Source organism: Natrix helvetica (genome assembly GCF_964273705.1).
Source record: "Natrix helvetica genome assembly, chromosome: 8".
NCBI classification, from domain to species: domain Eukaryota; kingdom Metazoa; phylum Chordata; class Lepidosauria; order Squamata; family Natricidae; genus Natrix; species Natrix helvetica.
The window spans coordinates 5193346-5218830 of NC_138559.1; the positions used below are offsets into that span (position 1 = coordinate 5193346).

At 47.0% G+C, this 25485-nt stretch overlaps 1 protein-coding gene across 1 annotated transcript in view; it reads right to left on the reverse strand.

Moving 5' to 3' along the window:
* Window positions 1-25485, reverse strand: part of KAT6A (lysine acetyltransferase 6A) — a 122385-nt gene that overhangs the window by 72703 nt on the left and 24197 nt on the right. The window contains exon 3 of the mRNA XM_081960510.1: window positions 4021-4129. Within this exon, the coding sequence (XP_081816636.1) occupies window positions 4021-4129 (109 nt within the window). The remainder of the gene's footprint in view (window positions 1-4020; window positions 4130-25485) is intronic.

A 25485-nucleotide genomic window follows, 5' to 3' on the forward strand; every position in this document is an offset into this window, starting at 1 on the left:
ACACCGCCCCGAGTCCCTTCTGGGAGAGGGGCGGTCTAGAAATCAAATAAAAGTTAAAAGTTAAAGTTAAAGCTAACAGCCATTCTGGCTCCCTCTTATGACTGCTTGAAGTAACAAACCAATTATATCTCTTAAGCATTTAAAGTAACAGTAAAGTAATCATGGCTTATATACATTGCCAAGCCAAGCCTAGGGTTACATCCCTAACAGGCCCGATATTGGTAGTGGAGGTCCCCGTGAGAGAATCTCAGGTACCTGCGGTGAGCTGGTAGAATTGGGATGTGGAGGTAAGCCTCTTGTGAGATCTACAGAGGCCAGGTAATCCCCCCGGAGTATGCTCACATGCATACTACACCTAGGGACAGTCATAGATTCAGTGACAGGGATAGTCCGGCTCTCCCCATCTTACCAGTCTTCATCAACTCGTAGTCAAGGTTTGCAGAAGTCAGTCAGTTTCTATCCTGACATTGTCTCAGCTACTTGGCAAGATGGCCTCCTATATTGGAATAGTTCCATGGGCCCGTCTCCATCTACGGGCGCTCCAATGGACCTTGATTCCATTCCAGAAGAGGAGGATGAGCAATTCCCTGCGGACCCTTCGTCTCCCGACAGAGGTCCAAGCGTCCCTCCAGTGGTGGCTTTCCCCGGCCCTGCGGCAGGGCAGCGTGTTCTGGGGAAACAGACAGGGTGACTTTGATGACAGATGCGAGTCTGTTCGGCTGGGGGGCCCTGATGGTTTCCAGGATGACACAGGGTCGTTGGACTGCCTCAGACCTCTGCCACAACATCAATTGGCTGGAACTGAAGGCAGCACGCCTGGCCCTCTGACACTTCAAGGACTTTGTGAAGGGACGTCATGTGCTGCTCCTGACAGACAATGTCGCCACAAAGGCCCATATAAACTGTCAGGGGGCACGCACTCCCGAGCCCTCTGGCTGGAGGCTCTGAAGTTGGGCGCGTGGGCAGAGAAACACCTGTCATCATTGGTGTCGGAGCACATATCAGGGGAGTCCAACCATCAGGCGGACTGGCTGAGCCGAGAGACCCTCGACAACGGCAAATGGCAACTCCATCCACAGCTATTCCAGAAGATATGCCTGAGGTTCGGCACCCCACAGGTGGACTTGTTTGCCACCCCGCTCAATGCACAGCTCCCGAGGTTCTTCTCCTGATTCCAGAACCGGTCAGCGGAGAAGAAGGATGCCCTCAGGAGCAGATGGCCTCTGGGCCTCCTTTATGCCTTCTCTCCCATACCAGCTTTCAGTTTCCCAACCATGGAGGATTCCCCAGGAGGAGATTGTCTTGTGCCAGGGGGTCCTGATCCACCCGGAGCCCCAGTGGCTCCACCTGACTGCCTAGCACTTGAGCGGCGACTCCTGAGAAGGGCTCACCTATCCGCCAAGGTCATAGAGACCTTGGAGGCCGCTAGGCACCCATCCACCATCAGGATCTATAATTCCACCTGGTCGGCGTTTGTCAAGTGGTGCGTCCCGCTAAGTCTCGATCCCACCAAGGCCTCGGTGGCTAACATTCTGGACTTCCTTCAGAAGAGGTTGGATAGCAGTCTGTCTCATAACACCCTGCGCAGACAGGTAGCCACATTAGTCACCGTCCTGGGGGGGAAGGATCCCATACCCTCTCCCATTCTCCCCTTATCAAACGATTCCTTAAAGGGGCGGCGAATCTCAGGCCCCCTCCGGTTCACAAGGTTCCCTACCTGGGACCTTCCCCTGGTACTCAGGGCCCTAATGGGTCCCCCGTTTGAACCTATCCAAACAGTTCACCTTCGTTTACTGTCCTTCAAGGTGGCATTCCTGGTGGCTTTCACGTCGGCCAGACGCATCTCGGAGCTGGGTACCCTGTCCTCCAGGGACGATCTTTGCATATTTCATCTAGATAAGGTAGTCCTTTGCCTAGATCCCACCTTTCTGCCAAAGGTGAACACCCCGTTTCACAGGGCGCAGGAGATCATTCTCCCAAATTTTGCTCGGCCCCTTCCCACGAAAGGGAGCACCTCTGGCACTGTTTGGATGTCCGCCGCGTGCTGCGCATCTACCTCATTTGAACGGAAGGGGTGCGCAGGTCAGAGGCCCTATTTGTTTCCTTTCAACTGGGGCCTTTAGGGGCTAAGGTGTCCTCGGCGACCATAGGCAGGTGGCTGCGTCAGGCCATAGTGACGGCCTACGAGGCTTCGGGCCAGGTTCCCCCGGCAGGTATCACGGCCCATTCGACTCAAAGCGCCGCTACCATGGCAGCATGGGCCACCAGGGTCCGATTCGAAGAGATCTGTCGGGCGGCCACTTGGGCTTCCCCGACCCTTTCATCCGTCACTACTGCTTGGACGCCTTTGCCTCCACGGAGGCGTCCTTCGGACGTAGGGTCCTACAAAGGGTGGCAGCAGAACCTCCCGTGGGGCCCTAGTTTCCCCTCCCTGGGACTTAGCTTGAGTATGTCCCACATGCGACCCCTCCCTCGAGTCCACTGGAAAAAGAACGTTGGTCTTACCTGAATGTGTCTTTTCAGTGGACGAGAGGGAGGGATCACTTCCCGCCCTAGATAAGTTAGAGTAGGGCGGGGGAGGGCCGGGAGGTTCCCGGGTCTTCTTGTGCTTCTTTTGAACAGATGCAGTACCTTGCCATCAAGGAAACTGGGAGCCAATGGGAAGGAAGGAGTATTTAAGAAATTTCCCTCAGTCTATGGACCAATCAGGCTGTGACAAAACCACACATGACCCCTCCCTCTCGTCCACTGAAAAGACACGTTCAGGTAAGACCAACATTCCTTTCCTATAGGTTTGGTCCCATTAGTATTTACAGATTGTCTTGAAATCATCATGGCTTGGAAAAGCCCTTGATAAAAATTCAATTGCTAGATCTATGGAAAGTCTGTACTCGCTAGGTTTTTCTAATGCTACAACTACCCTTAAGAAACTAATTTGGGATATAGATCTCCAAAACAATGTTAAGTAAAGTGTCACATTCCAATATTTATCATTTGTTTCCAAAAAATTTGCTCCAGACTATTTAAACATTTATTTTGATTTTTAAATTTTGTTAAGGCCTTCACTGTAAGCCCTTTTATTAATTTCCTGTGGATTCTGCTCATTCATATCCAGCAAAGTCTTTCGAGGGAGGATTTACAGTCACAGACCTTATCTGGCTTGGAGAGTTGCCAGGCCGATCTCTGCAAAACTTGGCAAGGAGTCTCAGAGTCACAAACCAATTAAGCGAACTAATTGTCTCCTGCAAACTCCACTCCCCTTTCACTCCTCTTTTATTTCCTATGGGAGGGGCCATTCATCATCCACCTGTGGCCATACTACTAACTCAGACCCTGTTCTTTAGCTGTTCTCTTTGTCTGGCAACTCTGCACATGCACACACCGGGAACAGGCTCCAGCTGTTTGTCTGCCTCACTGATGTCTGACTCCGAAGGCAGCTGATAACTGGTATATGGCCCTGGCCCCCTCTTTGCCTCCAACACAGAGCCCTCATCAGACCCTTCCCCAGACTCCAGGACTGGCCCATGTTCCTCCCCAATCTCCTCACTGTCCCAATCTGCTGCCAGCTCTGCTGGCTGCTGGCGGGCCACAACTGTTATATCGACTCTAACTTCTAGATCCTGAGCCACAAGGACAAAGGAGGCGCATCTGGTTTAAAACAGCGCACACTGACAGAGTCATGCATGATCTCCATTGAAACTCAAATGGAAACCCCTGAATAGCTGGGAATTAATGCTCATAAACGAGGACTGACCTCTGGGCTTTCCTGCAACTGATAAGAGAATCGCCTAGCAATCAATGCAGTTGAGAACCTTATGACAGTGCTAGGACGTTATAATATTTCCCATTTATCTTTAGAAAATATTTATTTGCAATCAGGCCTACGGTAGTACAAAGACCAAATGGTTTTGTGTGTGTGTGTGTGTGTGTGTGTGTGTGTTTCCAACCAGATGAACAGATGGATCATCACCGGCGCCAACAAACCTTAGTGCCCCAAATTTTACATGGAAAGTCACCTACCGCTATTGCCGCAATCAGCACAAGAGATGAGCTCCTCTGGTTTCTTTTCTCGGTTTTGTTCTTTTGTGCCAAGGCAGAAACTGCAGATTGGGATTGGTTCAGCAACTGGCTGCAAGGGGAGGGAGGGGGGGAAGAGGAGGGAGAAAGAGAACACAAGCTTTCATTAATTAGCATGTTTGCAAAATACTGTATAAAGATGCCTGACTTTCACCTCAGGTGAGAGATGGTAGAACTTGGGGTGCTAGGACTGCATCATTGCTTCTCCCGTTCAAAGTCAAAATACCTCACAATGAACACAGAGTTGAAAGGTAGCTGGGTCCAAATCACTCTGGCAGGAGAAAATATATTGGGGGGGGGAGGTGTTGTTGGCACCTTGGTCCAAAGGAAAAGCTGGATGAACAATGGATGCTCCTTTAGGCCCACATGATCCAGCCAGGATTCAGGTCAGTGGTTTGAGAAGACAAAGTCAGTCAATATTTCTGTCCAAGGATTATCATACAGGTGGTCCTCGGCTTAAATGACAGCAATTAAGCCAAGAATTGTTGCTGCTAAGTGAAACAGTTGTTAAGTCGGTTTTGCCCCCCATTTTATGACCTTTCTTGCTACAGTTGTTAAGTGAATCTGGCTTCTTTGCTGGTTAAAAAAAAATCAGAAAGGGGGGTCATGTGACCCTGGGACACTGCCACTGTAATACAATACAATAGCAGAGTTAGAAGGGACCTTGGAGGTCTTCTAGTCCAACCCCCTGCCTAGAAAGGAAACCCTATACCATTTCAGACAAATGGCTATCCAACATCTTCTTAAAGACTTCCAGTGTTGGGGCATTCACAACTTCTGGAGGCAAGCTGTTCAACTGATTAATTGTTCTAACTATCAGGAAATGTCTCCTCAATTCTAAGTTGCTTCTCTCCTTGATTAGTTTCCACCCACTGCTTCTTGATCTACACAGGTGCCTTGGAGAATAGTTTGATTCCCTCTTCTTTGTGGCAACCCCTGAGATATAGGAACAATGCTATGTCTCCCCTAGTCCTTCTTTTCATTAAACTAGCTATACCCAGTTCCTGCAACTGTTCTTCATGTTTTAGTCTCCAGTCCCCTAATCATCTTTGTTGCTCTTCTCTGCACTCTTTCTAGAGTCTCCACATCTTTTCTACATCGTGGCGACCAAAACTGAATGCAGTATTCCAGGTACGGCCTTACCAAGGCCTTATAAAATGGTATTAACACTTCACGTGATCTTGATTCTATCCCTCTGTTAATGCAGCTTAGAACTGGCTTTTTTGGCAGCTGCTGCACACGGCTGGCTCCTATTTAAATGATTATCCATTAGGACTCCAAGATCCCTCTCACAGTTACTACTATTGAGCAAGGTACCACCTGTACGTGTGTATTTCGTTTTTCTTGCCTAAATGTAGAACCCTACTCTTTTCACCATTGAATTTCATTTTATTAGATAGTGCCCAATGTTCAAGTTTGTCAACAAACTTGATAAAAATAAATGTGAGTCAGTTGCCAAAAAGCTGGATTTTGATCACATGTTCATGGGGATGGTGCAACGGTCATCAGTATGAAAAACAGACACTTATAAGTCACTTTTTCCAGTGTCATTGTAACTTTGAACAGTCACTAAATGAACTGCTGTAATTCGAGGACTACCTGCAGGCCACTGTGTATATGGCACAAATTGTTCCCATATTTACTAATTTGGTCACCTTGTAATTTCAAGTTTACTGAGGATGGGAAATAATAAAATGCTGTTTCGACAAAATCGAAACAATAAAATGCTTGGAAAGACTTGGTTTGCTATAAATCATATGCTCTTAGCACTTTACATCAGCTATATCAATCAGTCTCTTGACATTATCAGCAATATATCTCGCCCCTTTTTAACTGGGTTGATCGGAAAGTCATCTGAAAGGGAGGACAGCTCCTTAAAAAAGCAATTTTAACTGCAAAGTAGAGATGGAATGCACTATGTCCAATTTTTGCTGGAGATTTTGATTCTACAAACTCCAAACCAATTCTTATTATTTAATACTAGGACAGTGTTATTGAGTTGTCTGTGTGCTGATCCTAGATGTCCCCCCTTTCCTTCTCAGTTATGCAGATTCCAAAATCTCAACACAACCCATCCAACTAATATTGATGGATTTCTAACGAAGAGACTAACAAATAGTGAAATTAATCAGGCTTGATTCAAACTAAACCTTTTTGTAGGTGTTAAATCTGATGCCTAGGGCGCATTTCACCAAACTGAATATACAGGAAGATCAGAATAAAATGTTTAAAAGATGCCAGGGAGTGCATCATTGCACAGGCAGAAAGGAAGGACTCTAACCACTAACAGCTCCTTTCCACCTACTCCTAGCGGGAAAAGTCAGCAATGTGTAAACGTCTTTTCTTTTGCAAAAAAAGAAAAAAATTCTTTTTTTTTTTTGAAGATTTGAGAAATTATTGGAAAAGGTCAAATCAAAACTTCTGCCGCCCATCTCACTTGTTTTACACCGCCTCACCTGATTCTTTTCTCATCTCTTCTGGTTAGCTGAGCAACAAATGAGCAACTCTGCAGGACAAATACGGAAAGACTCACGGCAGAGGGTAAGAAAAACATTTTTGAGAGTGTAAAAGCTTTCCTCTAGCTGGCATCCCTAAGGGAGTCGCCAAATAATAAACTAACAGTTTTTACAAGTGCAATCAACACCGGTACCTTCCGAAAGAAAAAGTGTATTGAATGCAGTTTGGATACGTGTAATTACAGAGAATAAGTAGGCAGGGGGAAGACTAATCTTTTGAATCAACTATTATAGGAAGGGGTGTAAGATATCCCTGGTGATATACATAGGCAGCAAAGAAATCTGGAGACAGTGAGGAAAGAAATATATGTACACAATTGAAGACCTGGGGGGAAAAAGACAAGGGACAGCAGCAAGAGAATCTGGCAGACAGTCAACTCTCTCTCTGCTGTTTTCCTTTCAAGCACATCTATCGATGTAATGTCAGCACAGCCGAAGGGAAAATGGGAGGAGGGAAGAAGGAAAGGGAAGAGTCTGAGACTGGGGGGGGGGGGGTGAGACTGTTTTAAGGGTTGCCAGCTTCTCAGCGCACAACACAAAAGCTGTCTGGGAAGCCCACTTGCTTGACAGCAGGGAAGACTTAAACTGTTCCCATAGCGAAGCACCGAAAAGAGAATAATTTATGGAAAGGAAGGTTTAAAAGAAAAACACAGAAATGTATATGTGGAGGCAGCCGCCAACAATTTCTCTTCTTCTCCAGGCGCAAGAGCTCCTTGGATCTATTTTGGGAGTTCTAAGTCCAGATGCAGACCGGAATATCAAATCCTGCTTGCAGAAAAAGAGGTCCTTCCACACGTTATGCAATTTGCTGCATTTATTCCATTTCCATCCTTCTGCTTTCTTCAACTGCTTTAGGCAAACAACAGAAAGGGAGGAGGGAGCAATGACAGTCTGGACACCCAGTTTTAAAAAAACCAACAGACAGGCACTCACCATGTTTACACACTGTAAGTACCTGGAGGCGGATTTACCTTTATGTTCTCAGAGCACAGGTAGGGAGTAGAAAGCCACTCTGTGAGGGCAGATATAACATTTCTCCCTTCTATGTATCACTCTTACTCAGTAGTAATTTAACCTTGGATGCATCATCCTTCATATCAGATCTTTGAAAGTATATTCCTAATTCTCCTACCCTTGCATTACTATTAGTGCAGAATATTAGTCATCTGCACCTCTATAACTGTCTGGTTTGGTTCTGCAACAAGACAGACAAAGACTTTAGAGGATAATTAGAACTGCCAAAAAAACAATTACTACCAACCTGCCTTCTATTGAGAACCTGTACACTGCACGAGTCAAAAAGAGGGCTGTGAAAATATTTACAGACCCCTCACATCCTGGGCATAAATTGCTTCAACTCCTACCCTCAAAATGAGCTATAGAGCACTGCACACCAAGACAACTAGACACAAGAGCAGTTTTTTCCCAAACGCCATCACTCTGCTAAACAAATAATTCCCTCAACATTGTCAAACTATTTACTAAGTCTGCATTACTATTACTATTAGTCTTCTCATTTCCTCCCACTTATGACTGCAGGACTATAACTTTGTTGCTTGTATTCTTACGATTTATATTGATATTGTTTCCTAATTGCTTATTTGTACTCTATGACTATCATTAAATGTTGTACCTTACAATTCTTGAGGAATGTATCTTGTCTTTTTATGTACACTGAGAACATATGCACCAAAAACAAAATCCTTGTGTGTCCAATCACACATGGCCAATTAAGAATTCTGTTCTATTCTATTCTACTCAACTCTGCTCTACACTATTTTACACTCTATTCTATTCTATATTTCTATTCTGTTCTATTCTATTCTGCTCTGCTCTACACTATTGTATTCTACACTCTATTCTAGTCTATTATTCTATTCTATTCTACACTTTCTATTCTATTCTATTCTATTCTATTATCAGAGACAGGTTGAGAAGAGTGGAAGTGAAAACATCCCAAGCTAACTTCCTAAGATTGGCCCTCCATTCAGAATCACAAGGGTCTTTATGCCAGCTTGAGTGGAACTGGTGGTTTTATTTTTTATTTTTTCAAATGAACATCCCCCTTTTAACATCTCCAGATGAGAAGTATAAATCTCAAAATGCTCCGACAATTGACTTCGCTCTGTCCTTGGCCAACTGTACCCTTGGAAATGGCAGGATCCTTTTAACGTGCAGTGGTTTTTCAGATCAGTCCCTTTTTTATTATTATCTACGGCTGCAGGATACAGAAAACGGCACTCAATTTTGACATCAGGTCCACAGCTTCAGAAGTGGCTGTGAGGCATTCTTTTGGGAATCCGTGTGTAATCTCAGAAGTCAAGGGTTTCTTTTTTGCTTCAGTTCTTGAATCAAACCGAAGATAAAACTTGACTCATTACACTTGTCTTTTTGTCAACTGCCCTCCAGATAGAGTTAAACTGGCACGCATTAAGGGTATGCTTAGCGGTCAGCCCAAACATAACACTACTGAATCTCCAGATGTGCCTTGACTACAACCTCTATCATTCACACCGGTGAGTATGGATGTGGATGACAAAAAGTTGTAGTTCAACACATCTCCATATTCAGTAGGTTAAGACTTAAGCTCACTGTTCTTCAATCTTTAATGCAGCAGTGTCCAACTTTGGCAACTTTAAAATTGGTGGACTTCAACTCCCAGAAATGGGATTGAAGTCCACCAATTTTAAAGTTGCTAAGATTGGATACCGTATTTTTCGGAGTATAAGACGCAACGGAATATAAGGCACACCAAGATTTTGAAGAGGTAAATTTTTTTAAAAAAGTTTTGGTACTCTGCAGATCTCCTATACCCTCTGCACACATCATTTTTTTGGAAAAATAGGGTATGCAGAGAGTTTGAGAGGCCTGCAAAGTGCTCCTGGGGGCTGGGAGGGGGGCAAAAATGAGCAAAAAATGGTCCATTTTTCGCAGAAACGGGCCCATTTTTTTGCCAAAAAAAGGGCATGCATAGCCTTTAGGAGGCTTGTAGAGTGCTCCTGGGAGGTGGGGGGAGGGGGCAAAAATTAGCAAAGAACAGCCCGTTTTTCGCTAGTTTTTGCTCTCCCCAGCCCCCAAGAGCACTTTGCAGGCATATATTTTTGTGAAGGGGGCGGGGTTTCCGGAGGCCAAAAATGCTGTATTCAGTGTATAAGACACATCCAGATTGTCACCCACTTTTTTGGGGGGGAAAGGTGCATCTTATACTCCTAAAAATATGGCACCACTGCTTTTTAAGACTGCTTCTAAAACATTCCATTGAAGGAGAGTGAATTCTTCATCACCGAAGACTGCATTCTTAGATCCCCTAATCTCACGGCACTTTTAAGTTCCTCTATCTTGGAAACTTGACAACCAAATGTGGTTTCTTATCATCACTTCAACGGCTCTTTCAGGGTGAAAACAATTGTTATGAATATATTTTTTAATTGCTTGGCATTCTTACAGCAACCAGGATGATACCAAGGTAAATAAATAAAATATGCAATAAAGCAGGTGTTATATGTAACACCATAACATAACAGCGTAGCAGAAACAACTCACATCTACTGCACCATGGGGTGGAAACAATATCAGCCTCAAATTGTTAAAAAAATGTTTAGTATTTTACTACTGGTTCTCATCACTGGGTTCACTAGGAGGAGAGAGTTCATAAGCAAGGACATACCTCTTATCTGTTTTCAGTCATGAACAAAGAAACTGAAGTCAGAATACGACAAGTTCAAGTACTGATCCATTGCAGGAAAGCACCTTGGACAAAAGAAGGAATTAGTCTTCTTTTGAAGCCCTCTAAAGAATTTTTCCCCCTAAAATGAACAATGTTGAGTATCAAAAAAGTTCCTACTAAGGATCCATGGATTAATCTATTAATCCACAATACCTTGAGGAATATCCTGAGGACATCTACTTCACTGTGGAATATGTACTTCCTTCCTTCCCTCCATCCCATCCTGTGTGTTTGTGTGTGTATTTATATTTCTATATAAATTTATAGAGCTACACAACTCACACATAGGTGGTTCCAGGCAGCTTACAATATTTAAAGATCCATCATCATCGTTGTCATTGTCATCATTATCCATCTCTACCTCACCCCCCTCCCCCATGGCAGCAACAATGCAATCAAATCAGCTCCATTCTACTTGAATTTATATAAATATCACCATTCACTGTCAAAAGGATCATTGCCACTTGCCTTAAACCAACACTAGTCATTTCACTACTATGTGCCAAAGGATGAGTATTTATTGTTTTTAATTTCCACAATAAATTTCCAAGGCCTGGCTATTTGTAAAAGACACAAAAATAGCCACAGTTCTTAAGGTGTGTGTGTGTGTGCCTAAAGATTGGAACAAAGTTGATCCACGGATTTTTAAAATTAATTCCGCTGTAACAAAGATTCATGTTGTTATCATGAACTGGCTTTTCTTGTGCCAAACCAGAAGAGGAAACATTTCTTATTTCTGTAAAAAGCATTTATTATTGGTTCAATGAACATGTTCTATCACATAAAGAACAACCATTTCAAAAACAACTTTATGGCTGACAGTAACTCAGTTCTGAGCTTCCCTTTGGCAATGACAAGGAAAGAAAAATTAGTTTCTAAACCGGAGACTTCAGTCTGAACAAACAGATATAAAATATCCAAAGTAATGACAAATGTCATAAAGTGAGAGGAGGAGAGAGAGAAAGAGGATACTAAGTGGATAACTTAGTATTTTTAAAATACATGCTATAGTACTTGACTGGTTTATACTGAACATCAAATCAGAATGCGATTTTGTCCTTTTATTAGCCACAATTTGCACTGAAGCTCACATCAACTCTTACTACTGACCATAGTGACTAGATTCCTCAGTGGAGCTATAAAGTTGCATGGCTACTTTGTCAATATATATCTAGGAAGACATAGTTCCTTCAAAGTTTGCAATTTACTTTTGTGTAAATACATGGCTGCATGCATCTTCTTTAACCTTGCTTGGGGTACCCTTACTTCTGAAGCCCCTGTTCCTTCCAAAATCCCCTTTATTCTATGTAATTCATCTCTGCATTCCAATACCCTGACCAACTACTGGGCAGCAGCCCTGATCCTGGAGCTGCCTCAAACACACACACACAGCAACAGAAGTGCAATCCACATATTGAATCAACAACTAAAAGATAATCATAAGCGTAAGAATAGGCTTGCAAACATCACATCCTCCTCCAGGAAAGGAATAGCGTGATGAGGTCACAGTATTCTACCTGCCCTCAAGTGTCTTCTTTTCCATTCATATTCTCTTCAATCCAACAGCATGAAAACAGAGGCCTGCTAAAGCCCATTGTGAAACAGACAATCCTACAACCTTCCACAATCTTCTTCCAACCTTATTGTCTTGTGCAGAGAAATTCCAACGGGTCTCAACACAGTCATACAACAGCAGAGGGAATAAGTACTATACTCATGTTGAAACGCCCATTTTGAAATTTGGCTGTTCCTGCATCGGGAAAGAATATCAACCTTTTCCTTTGCTTTTTAAACAGAAAATACAGAATTCCTGAACTGTGGAAGACGACACAAACTGCGAAAGTTAACTTATGTATCTCATCCTGCAAAATTGCTTACACTGACTACAACCCAACCACGTCTTTTGCCAATTCCTGCAAAACAACTCTCAGAACACCAGATGGAAAAGTAATAAATAGTAAATATGCCTAATATTCTAATATACATATAGCATGGAACTGACCTCCATTTTTGGCACATAATTACTGTCAAATCCTAAAATGCTGAAAGGAAAAAATAATCCCTTTAAAACTTAAATTTAAATTAAAAAATGCATGATGCACAGACTTAGAAAAGAATGCACTATGCCATGTAACCAAGCTGAATTTTATTAGGACATCATAAAAATTTGAAGGGAAACATTTTGGTAGATCACAGTGCCTAAGTGTAGGATTGTCGTTGAAGGTGACAGGTGACTCTTGGGGAAGTCGATGGAGAAGCCCAGGGCCTGCAGTCTGAACGGTGGTCTGTAGATCTCTTACTGCTTGTGACTGAGACTGGGCAAGGACGAGCACGTCGTCGAGGTAGCAATGAAGTCTCACCGGCCTTGAGCGAAAGTGAGCCGCCATTGCCGCCAGGACCTTCGTGAATGTGCGGGGGGCTGAGGCTAGGCCGAAGGGAAGAGCCCTGTACTGAAAGTGCTGCCCCCCGTGGGAAAACCGGAGAAATTTTCGATGGGATGGCCGAATTGGAATATGTAGGTAAGCTTCGGTTAAGTCTATAGATGCCATGAAATCCCCTCGTCTGATGCCGAGGAGGATCGACTTGAGTGAGGACATCTTGAAGTGTCGGTAGACTAGATAAGAGTTGAGATGCTTCAAGTCCAATATCGCTCTCCATCCCCCGGAGCTCTTCGGGACCACGAAGAGATTGGAGTACACGCCTTGACCCCACTCCCCCCGGGGAACCAGTTCGACAGCCCGAATTTCGATCAGGTGCTGAATTGCGAGAAGCATCAGGCGCCGTCTCTCCGGGTCCCTGGAGGGGGGAAAAGTCCTGAAGAGCGTCGGGGGAGGGGCTAGGAACTCCAGCCGGAGTCCCTCCCTGACAGTCGTTCTGAGCCAGGCATCGGATGTGATTCGATCCCACTGGTCCGCGAAGGACGCCAGGCGGCCGCCTATGGGTAGACTCGGGTTTGAGTCATTTCCCCCTGCGGAAGGGACGGCCGTCCTCCCTCGCGAAAGGGCCGTTTGGATTGGTTTTGAAACCTGTTTCTATCTTGATAATAAGGGCGCTGGTACTGCCTGTCATATCTATAGGGAGTGAATCTCTGCTGACGGTAATCCTGATCTGAAGCCCTATAGGAAGAGGACCTACGATAAGATGACGGGCGGTTGTCTGGCTTCTTTGTATTGGAAGGTAGGACCTTTTTCTTGTCCTTGTTCTCTACAAGGATGGGATCTAGAGAAGTCCCGAAAAGGTTGGGACCCGAGAAGGGCGCCCCCGCCAGACTCCATTTGGACTTGTTGTCCATTTGCCAATTTCGGAGCCACAAAAGTCTCCGCGTAGTCACAGAGGTGGCAAGAGCTCTGGACGAGAATTTAATGGAGTCGAGAGTGGCGTCCGCCGAGAACTGTGTGGCTGAAATAATTTTGGCGAGGTCTTGATGAAGACGCTCATCTTCCAGAGGTATGCGGTCTTGCAGCTGTCGTAGCCACATGACAGAGGTGCGATTAAAGTAAGAGGCTGCCGCGGCTGCTTTAATAGCCCAGGCCGAAGCGTTGAAATTTTTGCGCAGGGCTAGTTCCGCCCGCTTGTCCTCCGGTTTCAATTTATCGGCCACATCGCCCGTGACTACGGAGGAAGCGTTGGCTAACAGGGCAACCGGAGCATCTACTGTGGGCAGCTGAAGAGCCTGCGCAAAGGCTTGCTCCATATTGTAGTAACGTTTGTCGTTACCACCCGGGTTAGGCAAAGAAGAAGGTTTAGCCCACTGATCCTGAACTACCTCCAGAAAAAGGGGAGGAGCTGGCACCTCCTCCTTCTCCGTGTTGGGGTTAATAAACATTGCCAGATTTGGGTCCTTACGTTGAAAGGCCGGGGGGGGGCGTGCCAATCTGCGTGGTCCTTTTGGCCTTGCGCAGCATAGGTTTAAATGCTGGAGGGGGAAAAAGACCGGGAAAAACCGGTGTCTCGGGAGAATCCTCCTCATCCTCAGAAAACCCCAGAGCAACATGAGCAGGTTCCCCCAAAAAGGAACCCACACTGACAATCGAAGGAGAAGGCACCCTAGTCATCTCCAGACTTCTATCAGCAATCGGAGGTCTGCTTCTGGCAGCAGCCACAGGATGAGGCCTACCCTGGGATGGATCCCTGTGAGCTAGGCCCGAGGAGATACCCTTATAAATTGCAGTACAAATGAGCCTTTTAATATTGGGAGGCAAGTTCTCTAATTCCTCCAGATCCTCCTCTGAAGGACCACGGGAGGGATCCTGTGGTGCCAATTGAGCTGGTGGCAAATAGTCTCCAGATCCCCCTTCTCTTGGATCCTCCATCCTTGACCTGTAACTTCTGGGGGAAATGGATGGAGAGGGGGAGGTCACTTCCCTCCTGGGCCTGGCCGGGGAGACTGAAGGGGAAGAAGGACTGTAGCCCCTGGTAGGAGAATCTGAGGCCTGAGACCGTGCCCCAATAGGAGACCTAGATCTGTTGGGGGAGTTAGGCCTAGATGCCTGTGCTCGCCGTTCGGCCCTGGCCACCTGTTTTTCCAGGGCCCTTTGTCTCCTAGACTCGTCCCTGGCAGGTGCTCTGGAAGGGCGTTGCTCAGCAGAAGGCTTGGGGCCCGCTGTTCTGGGCCTAAGCCTGCCCTGGGTCTCCTCCACCCCTTCGCCGGTCTGTGCATCTGAGGTAGTGGAGGCCATGCCTCACTCACGTGTCCTGTAGAGCTGTGTGCCGGTCTCAGGAAAAAACCTCGTTGCAGCCGCTCCACGAGGCTCAGCGTGCCTCTCCCCAGTCGTTGTAGGCCTGCTCGACCAGTTTCTGCGCGCGGGAATGAGGCCGCCGCCCACAAGGTCGCACCAAAATGGCCGCCGCGCCTCATGGGTGAAGAAATCAAACTTTCCAGCTCAAAGGAATGGCTCTGAGGGGAAGTTCTTCAGCTGACTCGCCGGCTGCGAGCAGCACTTAAACGAAAAAGGAAGCCGCGCGGCAGCTCTTTGATGCCGCGGCAAGCCGATCGGGCAGATAAGAGCCTCCGCAAAGTTCCAAGCAGCCGCAAGGATCCAGGCGGCGCGAAAAGCCGATCGGAGGCTTTCCTGCACTATCGGGCTGAAGCCTCAAAGCAAAAGCCCCGCTCTTTTCCGGCGTCGCAAGGACGGCGCTCCTGAAGAGCCCCCGCCCTCAGGAATTTCCTGAGAGCCCGATTAAACCCCTTCGCTTTAAGGCAGAGGTTTAAGTTATAATTTTAGAATATCCAATTAATATTTATACTAAACTTCAACCTCACAGGAGCCAAACTAGCTTGGACCAAAGACTGAGGGAACTGGGAGCCAGGAGGGAAAGGAGGATACTTAAAGAAAAATCCCTCAGTCTTTGGACCAATCAGGCTGTATCAAACCGGCTGTAGCCCCTCCCACCGAAACCACTGGAAAATCATAGCAGAATGGAGTACTATACAGTACAGGTAGTCCTTGACTTACAACCGTTTGTTTAAAGATTGTTCAACAGCAAAAATGATTAATGCCCAGTTTTCACACTTACAATCATCCCTGTGATCAAAATTCCCCTGCTTGGCAACTGGCATGTACTTACGACAGTTGCACTGACCTAGGGTTATGTGACTGCCATTTGTAGCTTTGCCAGCTGGCTTCCAACCTGTAAGTCGAAGCCAGATGTGTTTAATGACAGCATGATTCACTTAACAGCTGCACTGAATCGCTTACCGCTTGTAGTAAAAATAGGTCATATGAAATGAGGCACAACTCACTTAATTGTCTTGTTTAGCAACTGAGATTTTGGACTCAACTGGGGTCGTAAATCGAGGACTACCGGTATAGTAAAGAAGGAAGTACAGACATAAGACCACTTAACCTTATGTAGGAAAAAGCAACCTTGGGCTGCAATTATTCTGCCCCATACATCCCTGCGACCAATCCGCTCGCACAGAGAGGGCCTCCTCCAGGTGCCGTCCACTAGACAGTGTCGGGGGGCGGCGCCTAGGAGTAGAGCCTTCTCTGTGGCGGGCCCAGCCCTGTGGAATGACCTCCCTCTGGATATTAGGAATACCTCTGACCTCCGCTCCTTTCGTATTAAGCTTAAGACCCACCTATTCCAAGCAGCTGGCCTGGCTCAACTTTGATCTAACCATATCGCTCCTGACGGGTTTTTAACTGGGTATTTTAATTATATTTAATTATCTAGGGGTTTTTAAATACTGTATTTTAATTGTTTTTATTTATCAGCCGACCTCCTCCTTGTGTGTGTCTCGGTATATGTCTCTGTTATATGTTTGTTTTGTCCACATATTTATTTCATATGTTTCATTGTACGCCGCCCCGAGTCCTTCAGGAGAGGGTGCGGCTAAGAAATAAATATTATTATTATTATTATTATTATTATTATTATTATTATTATTATTATTATTATTATTATTATTATTCCTGGGAACAGATTCAGCTACAGTATATTGCAGAGATCGTTTAGCATCTTTTAAATTAAAAGTTGAGCATACTTGTTCGTAATTAAACTTTTAAAAAAATATACCCCGAAAAATAGTGTTTTGAACCCCAGGTAACTATTTGTTACTATCTATATATTACAGACAGGCCATATAATTACTAACAGGCTCATTGTTGGGAGAGGAAGATAGGGCAATTAACAGCTTTTCTATACATTGCTCATTCTTAAATAAACCGGCGAATAAATCTGAGGCTAATGTGGAGACAAAGTTATAGCAGACAATCTTCCCCATATTGGCAGATTGAACTAATCACCTTCCAATTAACTCCTCCCTACTTAGTTAGCTTTAATAAGCACAAATGAAGAGGGTGCATTCCAGACTATTAAAGAGAGTTTATGCCAGCACCAGAGTCCATTAACATTGTAATAACTGCTTTAACTGGGGAAAAATGTTTTGAAGTGTTATAGCTGGCTGCAGATGCCGTGTTTTATCCATTAATATTGGACTACCTTTGCAACCGTTTCAAGTTCAGTGTCTACAGCGACCCCCTTAACCAAATAAAGGCATTTTCCCACGCTGCCTGTTTTTTGGGGGACCTCAGCTCCTGCATCTTTAATCTAGATGGGGTCCTTTGCACGCCTTTGGGACTAAATGCCAATAGTCTGTCGTATTTCTTTGTTTAAAATTGCAACTTGGGCTCTGCTTCCTCCTGTTGCTTTGTTTCTCGTTGCTATTATGGAAACACGCGGACGGATACCGTTTGCACGATGCATTGTGTTTGTTATTAGGAATCATTTCACCTGTTCGCCAACCTAGTGAAGAAAACTCAGACTAATCTTCTGGCACTGAGGTTTCCAGAGTTACGCACAGATGGCGGCCATCTGTTGAGATCATGATTCCCCTTGTCAGATAAACAAGCTGAAATACAGTAACTCATCTAATCCCGCTCCGCTTGGAACAGACCCTGCTCAAAGGGATGTGAGGTCTGCTCTCATTTCACTACACTCCTCCGGCAACCACAAATAATTTTTTTTTAAATATTGGCTCCATCCAAAACAAGCTATTCCATAAGCAATATATCACTTTTCTGCTAGTTAATTGCTGTCTCCAAAGTTTGCTTGGGAGGAAATGCAATATTAATGATATGGCAATGTAAAGAGCAAGAGATCACCTGCCTTTGAAAGATTTTCAGAAGTTTATTCTAGGCATGCCATTAGAGATGAATGACCTACTTGTTTAGAATACTAAAAATTCCAACAGAACATTGCAAACCTCTGTCTTATTTCTGTTGTTTTTAATCCCAGATTAAAATATATTAACCAGATGTAGAAAAAAAGCAGATAAGAAATTATGGATCAAAAGCTTTTTGAAACAAGATCATTGTTAGGCAGCTAATTTTTAATATGAAGTACATCCCTTTGAGAAAGCAATTCCATAATCTTGAGACTTCTAAACCTTTAATTAAATGGGTGATACTTAAGAAAGAAGATATTTTCTGCCATAAATTTGGATTGAGGCAAGGAGAAAAGGATAAATTGTGATTATACAAGTATTATATAAATCTTTTTTTCTTGATAACTCTTCCCCACACTTTGTTGTCATATTTATCTTATTTAAATTTTGTTATATACATGACGTACAATGACAATAAAGGCTATAAAAAGGTCAAAATTGGTATACTGGAAGTTAAGGGAAGTGCATGGACAATCAACATACCATAATATTTTGATTGAGTAAGAGAGGCAGATAGTATTTGAAACCCACAAAACTGCCTGAATCATTTTTAAAGGTAGCTTCATTCATCAATCTAAATTGGATGTCCCCAAGGCATAGCTCTATCTTCCAGGAGCAGGGCTAACCGATAAGACAGCACAAGCCATCTTAAATAGGATTCTCCTGTGCGCTGCTTGGAGAGTCCAAGCATGGGTTAAATTCAGTCTATTCGCCCAAGGACTGAGTTGATTTTCTTAGCCACGCCTCCTGTCCTCATTGAGGACCAGTTTAAAAACTCAGTCCAGCTCAGTTCGGATGCGTTTTTAAGGAGTTCCTCAGTCCTTGGACGAATAGATTGAACTCACCCAAGTTAGTTAGAATAAATAGAATTATTTTTGTCAACATCCTAGTTAGGAAAGAAAAATAAATCACTCTTTGAAAATAAGGTTTGAAATTGTTGGCTGAGGGAATTCAGGCATTTTCGGCTCTCTGTTGGCCAATGGAGCTGCAGATCGCAGGGGCGCTTGTCCGGCGGCTGCTGGAGAGCGTGGGGGCGGCAGGAGGCTTCCTTTCCCCCCCCCCAACTGTTAAAAAGACGAAATAGCACCTGGAGACCTCGGCAGAGGCTCCGGTGTGCTCCAGGCAGCTTCCTTTTAGCCCGATGGAGGTGCGGCGGCCATTTTAAATGCATTTTTGGCGCGCTTTCTTCCTGGCCGTTTCTCAGCACCGCGCTTTTTCCCTCAGCGTGCAGATCGCTGCAGGGGAGTCTCAACCCCAGTTCAGGTCATCGGCGAGGTTTTTCTCCCTCCAGAAGAGCAGCAGGGTGCAGCCTGGGAGAGCTTTGGCCCTTGGGTCATACTCCTACCTACCAGTAAGATCTGCGAGGTGTGCTGCTGCCACGCTCGCACCAGTGCCAGGCCTACTGCACTCCTTGAAGTAAAGTCATCATGGCAGACAGAAGCAAGAGGGCTCCAGAGGACAACCCTGACCCGGCCGTGAAACGCAGTAGGCCAGATCCACCAGAGGTAGAGCAAGGGATAAAGGGCACTAAAGGGAAGGAGACCCCTAACCCCAGAGGTGGCAAGGCCTTATCTAAGGCTGAGGCCTGCAGACACAAGGCCCTAGAAAAAACCTTTGAGAGGGCCAGAAGGCTGTCAATCTCTTCTGGGCAGCCATCCATGGATCCTAGCCCCCTTCTACAGGTCCAAGAGGTTTTTCCATTGGGATCTCCAGACCTATGTAATTCTCCACCAGCTATGGAGGAGGAATATCAGGCTTCTTCTCCTGCAGCCTCCCTAGGGTACCCTGAGTCTTCCTCTATTCAGGAGGAGATATGCCCCTTTGGCTGTCCTGCTCTCGAGGAGGATCCAATCCCTTCTGGACAGGATTGCAGGGAGGGACTGGGACCTTCTGGATCCCCTGATGTTCAGGGCCTCAATCTATCTTTCCAGATGCAAAGAGCCATGAACTGGCAATCGAGAGGGGTATAGAGGCTGGCATTCGGAAGAAACTCCAAGCCTCAAAAGCCACTCCTGCCAAGACAACCCTCAGGCCTGCCCCCAGGGTTCAGACAGCAGGTCCTCCATCTCCAGGCACCTCCATTGCCATGGAGGAATCAGTGCTGGAGGAGGACAATGCGGAGGAGCAGAAATTTTCAGAGGATGAGAATCCTCCTCCTGAAAAACCTGCCTTTACGGGCTTATTCCGCCCTTCCATTTTAAAATCAATACTTCATAAGACCAAGGCTTCTATCCAATTGGGCGTCTCCACCCAGGGCCCCACTACCGCTTCTGACTCTCAAGACCTGAAAGAGGGTCTCTTTGATGAGACCACCCCGCCTCAGGAATTGGTTCCAGCACTGACATGTTTATCAATGTAATTCAGCACCACTGGCTCCAACCGGGTTCCCTAACCAATCCAAGTGGGGTAGACAAAAATCTTTACTCAGTAGAAAGCAAATTAGATGATCTATTGCAACTGCCACAAGTGGACACCCCCATTATTTCACTTACCTCTAATTCGGTCCTTCCCGCTGACCTCCTCGAGGGGCTCAAGGCCGAAGATAAAAGGGCTGAGAAAGCAGGCCACAAGACCCACCAAGCGACTGCTTGGTCTATAAGGGCCTCCTCTTTAGCGTCGTTCTTCTCTAGAGCTTCACTTTTGTGGCTAAGGCAGTTAAGGGCTCACCCACCATCCACGGGTTCCAGGTGGAGGCATGACCTTAATAAGATAATTGCAGCTACTTACAGACAACATAGCAATGAAGGCCGACATAAACCGCCAGGGGGACACCAAGTCCAGGACCCTCATGGCAGAAGCAGAGATTCTGGGGAGATGAGCAGAACGTCATCTGGCCTCCTTGAAGGCAGACCACATCTCAGGAGTGGACAACGTGAGGGTGGACTGGCTGAGCAGGACGACCATCGACAACACGGAATGGCATCTTCATCCGGAGTCCTTCCACCAGATCACACTCAGATTCGGCCTTCCGGTGATCGAACTATTCGCCAGTCCTGCCAACGCCCAACTCTCGAGGTTCTTCTCAAGGTATGCCACTCTGCAAGCGGAGGGGACCGATGGCCTACGCTGCCGTTGGCCGAGGATCGTTTGTAGAACCCACTGGTCTGACGTGATCTGCTCCCACTTGGCATGAAATAACTGGAGACGCCCTCCTATGGGAGCTGACCATTGATGGTCATTTGTATCTTCTGAAGGGAGGGGACCCAGACCCCCCCACCAAAAGGAGTAGTGTTGTTGACGACGTCTGTCGCAAAAGGACTGACGGTCCTGGGACCGGTCAGTTTGCTAGGAGTACGCCCGATGGGAATGGGGCGGAGCTAGAGGATGGCTCAGTGTTCCAAAAAGGCTGCCTCCTGTAGGAATTGGGACCCTTCCGATCGGACTTTTTTGTGACCGATGGCATCACTTTCTTTTGGTCCTTATTTTCAACCAGGACTGGGTCCAGGACCTCCTTGAAGAGCTTGTCCCCTGTAAAGGGGACTGTGACAAGCTTCCACTTGGAACGCATATCCATGTTTCAATGTCTGAGCCACAAGAGGCGTCTGGTGGTGACATTAGACGCTAGGGCTCGAGAGGCAAACTTGGCAGCGCTCAGGGTGGCATCCGCGGTGTACTCTGTGGCTGCCATGATCTTGTTGATATCCTGCCTCAACTTGGTGTCTCTTGCCGGAATTTTTGTCAGTAACTGCCTCAACCAAAGCAGGGCTGCCCTGGAAAGGAAGGAAGCTGAGGCGGACGTCTTAATCGCCCATGCTGCCGCCTGGTGAGTTTTGTGGCAGGCATTCTCAGTCCTCTTGTCCTCTGCCTTGAGACCCTCTAGTAAGTCAGGGGGGAGAACAGACGTAGAGGTAAGTGCCGCAAAAGGAGGATCAATTGGAGGTAGTTTAAGCAAATCCTCCAGGCTGGCATCTACCGTGTGCAGCTTATCATTGCTGCTAGGGGTAGCCATGGTGGCTGGTTGTACCCATTGCTTTTGAACCATGTTGAGAAACAGCTTGGGAACTGGAACTATCTCCTGGGCCGACACAGACTCCTAAAGGAGGTCCCCAAATAGATCATCTGGGTCAACGCCTGAGTTGGGGGCGTTGACCCCAAGCGGGTCGAAATTTTAGCCTTATCCAGGATGATCTTAAAATTGGTAAGTTTAAATAGGCCCGAAAACACTGGTTTTTGGGAAGTGCCCTTTTTGTCCCCAGAGAACTCAGCTTCCTGCCTAGGGAGTATGTCGTCCTCCTCCTCCCAATCAGAGTCCTCGGTGGCCACCGAGGAATGAGGGGATTGAGGTGGCTGGGTAATGGTTGCCTCTCTGGAGCTTCCTGGGGCTGTAAATGACGGGTCTTGCGTGTGTGCTTACCCCTCTGTTGCATGCCTGCCTCAATGCCCTGGGAGATAGCCCCATTAATGATTTCCTGCATCTCTGCAGAAAGGTTAGGCCCCTGGTCCTCAATGGAGCGGGCCTGGGGCACTGTTCCCTCTAAGGTGCGCGGCTGCGCGTCCGCGCAGATGGCAAGAAAACACCGCGCAGCAGTTTCCAACTGCCGTGCAGTGTTTTCTACTGTCACAGGCACCGGAGGCTGGGGAGGTCCTTTGTGGGCGCCCGCAAAAGACCTCCCCAGACTTGTTTTGGTAAGCGCGGGGCGACTGACGCTAGTTCAGGAAAGCAAGCCTGGGGAGGTCCTTTGTGGGCGGCCAATCCTAGCTGCTTGCGCCCGGCGCTGCAGCTAAAGTAAAGCCCCTACCACTACTGGAATATCTGCTGCCGCCTTCTCCTCTAACAGCACCACCACATTTGCTGCCCGACGCTGCGGCAGAGGTGAAGCCGCCAAAGCTCCCGCTGGTGCCCCCGCCCATGGCAGTGGCGCCTCCCTCTCTGTTCGGAGCACCTGAGCTCAGCCCTGCATTCCCCCTGCCCCCTCCTCCTCTGCTGTGCTTTTGAGGAGCCATGAGGCCGCAGGAGCCAGTAGGAAGGCGGCCGGGGGGGGGCAGGAGCAGGGGAAAGGGGCCTCATGGCTTCTCAAAAGCACGGCGGAGGAGGAGGGGGCAGCAGGGGTAACGTGGTGCCCAGCTCAGTTGCTCCGAGTGGAGGGGGATGCGCCGCCGCCGCTGCCAAGGGCGGGGGCACCAGCGGGAGCTTTGGCGGCTTCACTCCAAATGTGGTGGTGCTGTTGGAGGAGGAGGAGGTGGCAGCTGTTATTCTGGTGGCGGCAAGGGCTCGTCGTCGGCATCTTCAGCGGCAGCCCTGCCCCCTGTGAAAAAAACCAAAGATGGAGCAGATCCACGCAGATGACGTCGCCGCAACATGATTGGAGGAGGAATTCTGGGAGTTGAAGTCCACAAGTCTTCAAGGTGTCAGGTTTGAAGACCCTGGGGTTTTTTTTCTAAAGGGTTAGGGGTGCAAGGGTCTTGCAACGTGACAGCTTTAAGACTTGCATGCTTCAAATGCCAGAGTTTCTGACCCAACATTTAGGTTGTTAAGCAGGAGCGTTGTTAAGTGATACTATATAACACTTTTAATTAAGCGGGTACCTTGAATAAACATAACTTTGAGTTTCAAATAATACTGATTTTGTTGTTGTCTTAGGTGACACCTGTGAAAAAAATTCAGGTGCTGCTCAGGCATAAAAATGTGCCGCTCAAACACTATACTTTTCTGCTCACACTGAAAAAAAATTAGAGGGAACATTGGCCTGGGGAGCGGCTGCTAGAGCGGGCCTGGGGAGCAGCTGCTGAGGTGCCAAGGGACCCACGGGAGCTGGCCCCTCCTCCAGGTCAGAAGGACAGGCGAAGAGGTCGGCCTGGTCAGCCATTGAGGGGCCTGGACAAAGTGCCATGGCAAAGGAGGTTGTAGGAGAAAATGCCTGGCCTTCCTCCTCACTATCAGAAATGGGGCCTCCCTCAGCTGGAGGAACCTCTCTAGAGGGCTCCTCGGGAGTCACCGATAGAGAGGCTTGGGCCTGTTGTTGGGCCTTGGAAAATTGTTTTTCTATAGCCTTCTGGCGGCATAGGGTGTCCCTATCCAGGCCTGATCCCTGCTTTGGTCTGGGCCTGGAATGGGGCTTGCTGCCTCTAATGGCCTCCATGGCAGCTTTGCCGGCCTGCCTTAGGGAGGCCCTGGAAGAGACTGCCATCTGCTCAGGATTCTCAGAAGACTGATCCACCATGGTGCTAATTTTGGGCCTAACTGGGACAGGTAGGGACCCCTCCACTCACCACCTCCACAGTAGCCCACCGCAGACCAAGGGTGCTCAGGAGGAGACACAGAAGGTTGCAGGGTCGGGTCCAGCCAAGCAGGGGTTTGGCGTGAGCGTTGTCAGCTCCCAGCGCCTGCAGGCAAGATCAGGATGCGATCCAGGAGGCCACGATCCCTCGCCGCTTCTCTTCTGAGGAGTTAGGGTCAAGGTCGCCAGCCAGGCCGGGCAAGACTGACTCCGAGCGGCTCCTGCGCTGAGTCAGGCTTCAGGCAGCTGCGGCATGCGGTTGGGAATGAAAGTGAAACCCGGCAGAATTCAAAATGGCGTCCGGAACTCTCCGCCGCCTTTTCGTGCTTTAAAAAACAGTCGCTGGCAATAGCAGGGAGCCCTGAGAAGCCGCGCCACATGCTGGCTTCAGGAAAGCGCGGACGGCAGCAGCGGGCTCACAGCGGGGAATCCCACAGCAGGGGTGCCGCAGCGGTGCTGGCGGCGGCACTCTGACCCACGCGCCTCCCTCAACAGCTGCCTGTGGCCCCAAGGTGCCTGGTCGAACCCTGGACACCAAGGGAACCAAGGGGTGAGCAACAGCCAATTGTAAAGAAAAGGGCAAATTTTTGTCTCACCAAGCCTGCTCTCTATAATTCGTTTCCTAACTTCTATGGAGAGTCCAAGCAAACTACCAGAATTGAAGAGAAACTCGAAGTGCGTCCACTGGGCTAGCTGAATTGAGAAAAACTGAAGATAATCAGCACCAGAGGCGTGGTTTAAAGTTTCAATTCAGTTCTAGGCAGATTGGCTGTATTTAACCTTGCTTGGACTCTTCAGAGCAGCGCCCTGGAAAACGACCGTTCAGGTAAGACAACGGTCATTCACAGCACAACCTGGGTATATTTCATGAAGCTGATCTTAAAAGGAAGGCGTGATCTACTGGCTCAATGACTACTAATCATAAGCATAAATATAAAAACACAACTCCTCATCTGGATTGAATGAAAGGAAGAATTACCATCAGTTCACAGGAGCTCCTATCCAAAAACTATTTCCTCCAGATGTTTCTACATCTGTATATAAAACCATACTGAGGAGCACACTGAACCCTTAAAACAACTACTATTGGGAATAGGTTTTGCATGACCTCAGATAGGAAATCTAAGACTCATAAGAACCTCCATAATTCAATTCCCCAACTTCCAGCCTCAAAAAATGGGAAACAAAGGCAATCTAAAACTGAAACAAGCCATTTAAGCCATCTACTCTAAACAAATAAAAAAATTGCTTTGGACTGTTAAAATTTTACCAATCAAT